This window comes from Gopherus flavomarginatus, chromosome 6, assembly GCF_025201925.1.
Source record: "Gopherus flavomarginatus isolate rGopFla2 chromosome 6, rGopFla2.mat.asm, whole genome shotgun sequence".
NCBI lineage: Eukaryota > Metazoa > Chordata > Testudines > Testudinidae > Gopherus > Gopherus flavomarginatus.
Window position 1 is genome coordinate 41,700,089 of NC_066622.1, and position 8,454 is coordinate 41,708,542.

The 8,454-nt window shown below is 41.8% G+C and overlaps 1 protein-coding gene across 1 annotated transcript; it reads right to left on the minus strand.

Annotated features, from left to right (window-relative positions):
- Nucleotides 1-5,051: 5,051 nt before the first annotated feature.
- LOC127053358 (uncharacterized) lies at nt 5,052-8,113 on the minus strand. The gene is made up of 2 exons (XM_050957938.1): nt 7,730-8,113; nt 5,052-7,323 (listed from the first exon to the last, which is right to left on the minus strand). Exons 1-2 carry the CDS (start codon nt 7,974-7,976, stop codon nt 6,776-6,778), a joined length of 795 nt encoding a protein of 264 aa, XP_050813895.1. The 5' UTR covers nt 7,977-8,113; the 3' UTR covers nt 5,052-6,775.
- Between the last annotated feature and the right edge of the window lie 341 nt (nt 8,114-8,454).

Sequence of the window (8,454 nt, forward strand, 5' to 3'; positions counted from 1 at the left end):
AGGGCTGTCTAATTTCAGGAGGCCCAAAATTACTTGATTTTTTCTATTAATGAAGCATGGCTGTGGCTGTAAGGGCCATATACAGTCAACCTCTTGATCCAAAGCACAGGTCTAACTGATAATGGGAGGGTTGCAATAAGACCTTGCCTACAGTGGACATTTGTCCCCCTTCAAACATGAGTGGTCAGTCACCATTGTAGTTGCACCAATGCAAATCTCTAGTGTAGACAAATCAAGCTGCAATTTGCATCAAAAGAAATTAGTGGCATGAACAGACTTGCTCTTCAGAAAGTTTATATTTTATTGGCTAATCCAGAACTGCAGCAACATGTTCAAATGAATGCTTTGATGTATGGTTTTTCCAACTTGACCTTTAAATGATATGATGAAAGCTCACTAGTAATATTTACATGAAGGTTGGCTCTATTATTGTTTTATAGGGTAGCAAAATAATCAATGTAAATTATATTTATATTTCATATTGCAGTTTTTACCTATTGAAAACAAAGTATAATTGGAATGCAAATTAGCAGAACAGTGTATAGAAATAATTACAGGCCACATATTGCCTGCCAGAATTACAGAGGTGGATTCACATTAATATAAGAGGCTCTCTGTGTTCCCTTCACTAATCAATGGAACATGCCATGTAGGATCCATTCCAGTTCTAATTTGAAATTTCAAATGTTAAGTGGGAGCTTGCTTTTCACTTTATCACCTCTGTCACTCCTTCTTGTTATCTCTTAATCGCTGACTCCAAACATCAGCTCCAGGCAGGAGTAAAAATAAACAGCTAAATAACAAAACTAATAACAATGCTTTAAATTAGATATCTTTGCACATAGCCTTCTCAGTTTCTTATACAATCACCTCCATGCCTTCTTTCAGGCAGCTCCCCAGGCAAGTTACATCCTCAGTGACCTCCTTAGTATGGCCTCTAAATCTATCCACTTACACTGAATTGAGCTGACTTGTATGTATATTGCCTGTTTTTCATCAAATCTCTTTTCTGGTCTGTCCTTAGTTGCTGGAAGCAGGGACCATACTTCTGGTGTGTTTAGAAAGTACCTACATAAGAAACATAAAAATGGCCATACTGGGTCACCCCAATATCCTACCCTGTCTTTCAACAGTGGCCAGTGCCAGGTGCTTCAGAGGGAATGAGCAGAACAGGTAATCATCAAGTGGTTCATCCCCCGTCACCCATTCCCAGCTTCTGGGCAAAACTGAGGCAAGGCACACCATCCCTGCTTTGAAGGGAATGAACAGAAGAAGGCAATCATAAAGAGATCTATCCCCCATCATCCACTCCCAGCGTCTGGCAGTCAGAGGCCTAGGAACACCAGAGTATGGGGTTGCATCCCTGACCATTTTGGCTAATAGTCATTAGTGGACCTATCCTTCATGAATTTAGCTAATTCTTTTTTAAATCCGGTTATAGTTTTGGCCTTCACAACATTCTTTGGCAACAAGTTCTACAGGTTGACTGTGCTTTGTGTGAAGAAGTACTTTCTTATTTTTTTTTTAAACCTGCTGCCTCCAAAGAAGTCATTTAGCTTCTCCACAAATGCCCTGTCTTCCTTGAGTGCTCCATGGGCACTTTGATCGTCCAGTGGCCCCAATAATTGTTTGGCAGACTTCTTGCTTCTGATGTACTTAAAAAAAATTCCTGATAGTTTGAGTCTTTTGCTAGTTGCTCTTCAAATTCTTTCTTTGGCCTGCCTAATTATACTTTTTATAATTGACTTGCCAAAGTTTATGCTCCTTTCTATTTTCCTAAGTAGGATTTTACTCCCAATTTCTAAAGGATGCCCTTTTGTCTCTAACTGCTTCTTCTACCTTCTTGTTTAGCCATTGTGGCATTTTTTTGGTCCTCTTACTATTCTTTTTAATTTGGAGTATACATTTAATCTGAGCCTCTGTTATGGTGTTTTAAAAAAGTTTCCATGCAGCTTGCAGGCATTTTATTCTTGTGACTGTTCCTTTTAAATTTCTGTTTAACTAGCTTCCTCATTTCTGGGCAGTTCCCCTTTCTGAAATTACATTCTACTGTTGTGGGCTTCTTTGGTATTTCCCACCCACCCCTCACATCCTGCGACGAGTATGTTAAATTTAATTATATTATGGTCGCTATTAACATGTGGTTCAGCTATATTCACTTCTTGGACCAAATTCTGTGCTCCATTTAAGACTAAAACAAGAATTGCCTCTCTCTTTGTGGATTCCAGGACTAGCTTCTCCAAGAAGCAGTTAATTATGATGTCTAGAAACTTTATCTCTGCATCCCATTCTGAGGTGATATGTACCCAGTCAATATGGGGATAGTTGTAATCCCCCATTAGTATCAAGTTTTCTATTTTTATAGCCCCTTTAATTCCCCAGAGCATTTCACAATCACCATCTTGGTCAGGTGATCGGTAGTATATTCCTACTGCTACAGTCTTATTATTTAAGCATGGAATTTCTGTCCATAGAGATTCTGTGGTACTGTTAGATTCATTTACAAATTTGTACTTTATTTGACTTTATGCCTTCTTTCATATATAGTGCCACTCTCCCACCAGCATGATCTACTCTGTCATTCCTATATATTTGGTACCCTGTCTTTACTGTGTCCCACTGATTATAATTGTTCCACCAAGTTTCTGTGATGCCTATTATATCAATATCCTCATTTAATACTAGGCACTCAAATTTACCCATCTTAGTATTTAGACTTCTAGCATTTGTATACAAGCACTTATAAAATTTGTCAATTTTTAGCTGTCTGCCTTCATGTGATATAATTGAATGGGAGTCTTTCATTTTCATTTCAGTTCCTATATGTACTTTATCAACTTCTATCCTTTCCTCTTTACTACGAGAGAGAGTCTCCGTTAACAGATCCTCCTCTAAGGGATGTCTCTGTCCAAACCATGTGCTTCTGTTGGATTTCCCCCAGCATGTAGTGGGTGCGAGGCTACCACAAATAACCTTTAATCTTAAGGTTTGAAAGTACTTTACAGGCTGAAATTCAGCAAGTCACACAGTGAGTCACTGGCAAAACTGGGAATAGAAACCAGAAGTTCTTACCTCATAAAATCAGCAATCCCATCCACATTCACAAACTTCTTGACCACATTATTTCAGTATGTATCATTACCTAGTTGTTGTGCCTCTTCCCAATTTTCTTCTTCTTATACACAAATTTAGAGGCAAAATGTTAAGGTAAATCATAAAACTAGTGACAAGTTTTATAAGATGTAGCACGCATACAGGCACTTTTGAGTCTGAATAGACAAGTTTCAGCTTGTTTCAGTCTTTAATCACTGTACTTTTACTAGGACATGCATTTTGCTCTGATATTCTTCCTCTTGATAACTGGTTTGATTATTTTAGTATTTCACCAAGTTTTCCGTAAGATTAAAATGACATTTTTAGTCCTAACATTATGGACAAATGTTGGGAAAGTGTTCCTCTTGTGACTCACATAATGAGTGTTATACAAGCACAAGTACAGGCATTGTTAAAGTACCACTTAAACTAAATTAATACATGTTTTAACAGCTTTGAAAAATAATAGTTTGGGGGATTTTCTGTATGATCAGAAAATCAAATTTGTTAATTGGTGAGAAAGACATTAAAGATGGCAAGTTGTTTAAATATCCAGACTCACTTCCTCATTCCCATTTTTCAATGCCACTGCATTGCTAATTTTTTTAAACATTCAGGTTCCAAGCACACATGAGCTTTATTATAGAGCTCCTGAACATGATTTTGTTTTTGAACAGAAGATGTTATGGGCTTCACTATTTTGAATGTCAATTAAAAATACCACAGAAATGTGGAATTTTTATAGACTATAATTGGGAGTTCATTGTAAAATATCTATCTGCCTAATATGAACCCTATGCACCCATTGTATTCAATGGCAAAATGGGAGCAAAGACTGACCCCTACATCGATGACGATATGCTAAAACAACATTAAGGGCTCAATTGTGGCTTGCAAACTTCACTCTCCTTGCCCGCCACCATACAGGGATGGTGGGGGACCTGCTCAGTCCAGGCAGGGACAATGGACAGAGCTTCAGCTTCCTTAAGCATTAATTCAAATTGCAAGAAGAAAAGGAGAGGGACAAAAGAATACACTACCACTATATTCAATCCATTATAAATGCAGAAATAATATTACTTGTAATCACTCAAATTATCTCAGCAGAAAAGTTCAACACTTCCCACCCAAATTAAGGTAACAACATCAGCACAATCTCATATTGTGCAAGAAATGTAATACATTTTTAGGTCAAAAAAGTAATTTAAAAAATGCAAGTACCACAAAAATATATGAATTTCAAATTTTTCTGAACAAATCAATAGCCTATAGATTAATCCAAAAAAATTCAAATTTAAAATTTTATTGAACACACAATATGTTACAATGTAGTTTATATTAAAAAGGACTTCCTTTATATCTACAGTACTATTAAAATTCAACCTTATGAAAAACCATATGTTGCTGCCGCATTAATATCAAACAGACCCTGTTTTTAATTTATATAGACTAAGTTAAATTCCTTCTACTCCTCTTCCCAAAAAGTTAAGATGATGTACATGTATTACATTTTTTAAAAACCCACTTAATTCGAACAGTTCCAATGGGAAATGTTAGGACATCAGTATCTCATTAGTTATTATTAGGGCTGTCAATTAATCACAGTTAACTCACGCGATTAACTCAAAAAAATAATTGCGATTAATCACACTTATAACAATAGAATATCAATTTAAATTTATTAAATATTTTGAATGTTTTCCTACATTTTCAATATTGATTTCAATTGCAACACAGACTACAAAGTCCACAGTGCTCACTTCATATTATTATTTTTTGTTACAAATATATACATTGTAAAATGATAAACAAAATAAATTATATTTTTCAATACATCTCATATAAGTACTGCAGTGCAATCGCTTTATCAAGAAAGTGTAACTTACACAGGCAGATTTTTTTTGGTTACACAACTGCACTTAAAACAGTGCAAAAGTTTAGAACCTACAAGTCCACTCAGTCCTACTTCTTATTCTGCCAGTCACTAAGACAAACAAGATTGTTTACGTTGTCTGTCCTGGGCTCTCATGGAAGCTACAGAAGGCAACAATTCCCCGCCATTTTTTGGCCATTGTGAACTGAGCTGCACAGCTTCTGCCACAAATTCTGCTCATGCTTCCATCGCAAACTCTGCTCTCCTGCTCTTGCAGCTCTAGCAAGCTTCCCGACTCCATGAAAGCTACAGAAGACAAGCATTTACCACCTTTTATAAGCCATCTTGAACAGAACAGCTCTCCTACATTTCACGCCCTTTTTCCAGGATTACCCATGCAGGCGCCACAGCGCAGCAAGCATGTTCAGATCTCCGCTGCAGTTTTGACCATTGTAAATACCTTGCACATTATCCAGCAGTATGTACAGTAGCTGCAAAACCGGGCGAGGAAGCGACGACAGTGCGATTACTATACTGATGAGGACATGGACACAGACATTCCTCGAAGCACGGCATGTGGCGATTGGGAGATCATGGTGGCGTTGGGCCAGGTTCATGCCATGGAACGCTGATTCTGGGCCCGGGAAACAAGCACAGACTGGTGGGACCGCATAGTGTTGCAGGTCTGGGATGATTCCCAGGGGCTCTGAAACTTTTGTATGCATAGGGCCACTTTCATGGAACTTTGTGACTTGCTGTCCCCTGCCCTGAAGCACAAAGACACCAAAATGAGAGCAGCCCTCACAGTTGAGAAGAGATTGGCCATTGCACTATGGAAGCTTGCAACACCCAACAGCTACCGGGCTGTCGGAAATCAGTTTGGAGTGGGCAAATCTACTGTAGGGGCTGCTGTGCTGCAAGTAGCCAACACAATCATTGACCAACTGCTATCGAGGGTAGTGACTTTGGCAAACGTATAGACCATTGTGGATGGCTTTAATGCGCTGGGGTTCCCTACTTGCGGCAGGGCGATAGATGGAACGCATATTCCTATCTTGGCCCTGGCACACCGCGGGAGCCAGTACATAAACCGCAAGGGGTACTTTTCCTTGGTGCTGCAAGCACTGATGGATCACAAGGGACGTTTCACCGACATCAACGTGGGATGGCTGGGAAAGGTGCATGACGTTTGCATCATCAGGAACTCTGGTCTGTTTGAACAGCTGCAGGAAGGGACTTACTTTCCAGACCAGAAAAGTACTGTTGGGATTGTTGAAATGTGGCTGCCTATAGTTATCCTTGGGGACCCAGCCTACCCCTTAATGCCATGGCTCATGAAGCCATACACAGGCACCCTGGACAGTAGTAAGGAGCAGTTCACCTATAGGCTGAGCAAGTGCAGAATGTGCTTTTGGACATTTGAAAGTGCACTGGCACAGTTTATTGACTCGGTTAGATCTCAGCACAAGCAATATTCCAATTGTAATTGCTTCTTGTTGTGTGCTCCACAATCTCTGTGAGAGTAAGGGGGAGATGTTTATGGCGGGATGGGAAGTTGAGGCAACTTGCCTGGTGGCCAATTTCACACAGCCAGACAACATGGCGATTAAAAGAGTGCAGCAGGACATGCTGCACATCAGAGAAGCTTTGAAAGCCAGTTTCATGACTGGCCAGGGTACGGCATGACAGTTGTGTTTGTTTCTCTTGAAGTTATCCACCCCATATATATATATATATATGAAAGGAAATAAAGTCAAAATTGTTTAAAAACTGTTCTTTATTATTTGTTGCACAACACATTGAGAGAAATCAGAAGGTAGACTGGGGGGTGGGGGGAAATTGGGTTGAGGGGTGGAGGAGGAGGGAAGGACAAGTCCAGAAACCAAATAAAAAATTCACATATGCCAGCTTTCTGCTGCCTGGGCAATCCTCTGGGGTTGAGTGTGTGGGTCCCTGTAGCCTCCCCCCTCGTGTTCTTGGGCATCTGGGTGAGAAGGCTATGGAACTTGGGGAGGAGGGAAAGCAGTTATACAGGGGCTGCAGCGGCAGTCTGTGGTCTTGCTGCCTTTCCCGCATTAGATCCACCATACAGCGGAGCATGTCAGTTTGCTCCCCCATGAGCTTCACCATAGCGTCCTGCCTGCTCTCATCATGCCTGTCCCTTCTCTCTTCGTGTTCCTGTACTGCTTTACGGGACTCCACAATTGTTTGCCTCCACGCATTCAGCTGGGCACTATCAGTGAGGGAGGACTGCATGACCTCGGCGAACATGTCAATCTGAGTTCGTTTTTTCCGCCTTCTAATCTGGACCAGCCTCTGGGATGGAGTAGATAGGGGCCACGTTGAAACATTTGCACCTGTGGGAGGAGAAAAAGGGAAGTAGTATTTTAAAAGATACATTTCAGAGAACAAAGGGGACACTTTGGTGTAAGTAAACCATCACACAACACAGCCGGGCAACAGAATTCAGCTTGCAGGCAGCCTAGGGGCACACGGGGTTCTGCTTCTCCTTCATTCATTTCAATGCTTTCAAACTGCTGGGCCCTCTCTCCCACAGCAAGCAATGCCTGGTGGGTTTCCCATATGAAAGGAGGGCCTGTGGGCTCTCTGGGATGATCGCTTCACACACACACCCCGCACCCACCGTGTGGCTCCGATGAGGCTCTGAGCAGGGATAAGCCCTTTAAACTAAATGCGAACAGCCCAGCGCAGCTGAGTTTTCCCCGCCCCCCACTGTGTGGCTCCCATCAGGCTCTCACTCACCAGAAGTACCTTCTCCAAGGTCATGGTCCAGCAGCCCGCCTTGGGAGTAGGGGGAGGCTATTGGCTCCAGCATTAAGAATAGTTCCTGGCTAGGGGGGGAAAACGGATTCCCCACGTGCCACTTGTGCACTGTCCTCCTCCTCTTCGTCCTCCAATAATTCTTCCTCCTCGCTCCATGCAACTCCCCCCTTGCACGTGTCCACAGACAGTGGTGGGGTAGTGGTGGCGTCACCCCCCATAATTGCATGCAGCTTACGGTAGAAGCGGAATGTATGGGGCTGTGACCCAGAGCACCCGTTCTCCTCCTCGGCTTTTTGGTACGCTTGCCTGAGCTCCTTGATTTTTGTACAACACTGCTCTGTGTTCCTGGAATAGCCTCTTTCCATCATGGCCCTGGAGACTTTAGTGTATGTATTTGCGTTCCTTTTTTTGGAACGTAGTTCTGCCGTAACAGATTCATTTCCCCAACATGCAATGAGATCCAGTACCTCCCGTTCGGACCATGCTGGAGCTCATCTGCAAATCCAGGACTGCGTGATCTCTTGTGATGGTGGACTCTGCATCATCGCCTATGATGGTGGACTGTGCTGATGGTCACCTGTGCTGGTGGTGACCAAACAGGTAATGAAATTCAGAAGTTCCCGGGGCTTTTTCTGCACACCTGGCTAGTGAATCAGAGTTGAGACTGTTGTCCAGAGCGGTCACAAGGGAGCATTCTGTGATAG

What these genes read in the sequence shown, in the direction of transcription:
- LOC127053358 (XM_050957938.1), bottom strand. Translation starts at nt 7,976, where the DNA reads ATGCAATTATGGGGGGTGACGCCACCACTACCCCACCACTGTCTGTGG. An exon ending in CCTTGGAGAAGGTACTTCTG is followed by an intron (nt 7,324 to 7,729) that starts GTGAGTGAGAGC and finishes CTCCTCCCACAG; the next exon opens with GTGCAAATGTTTCAACGTGG.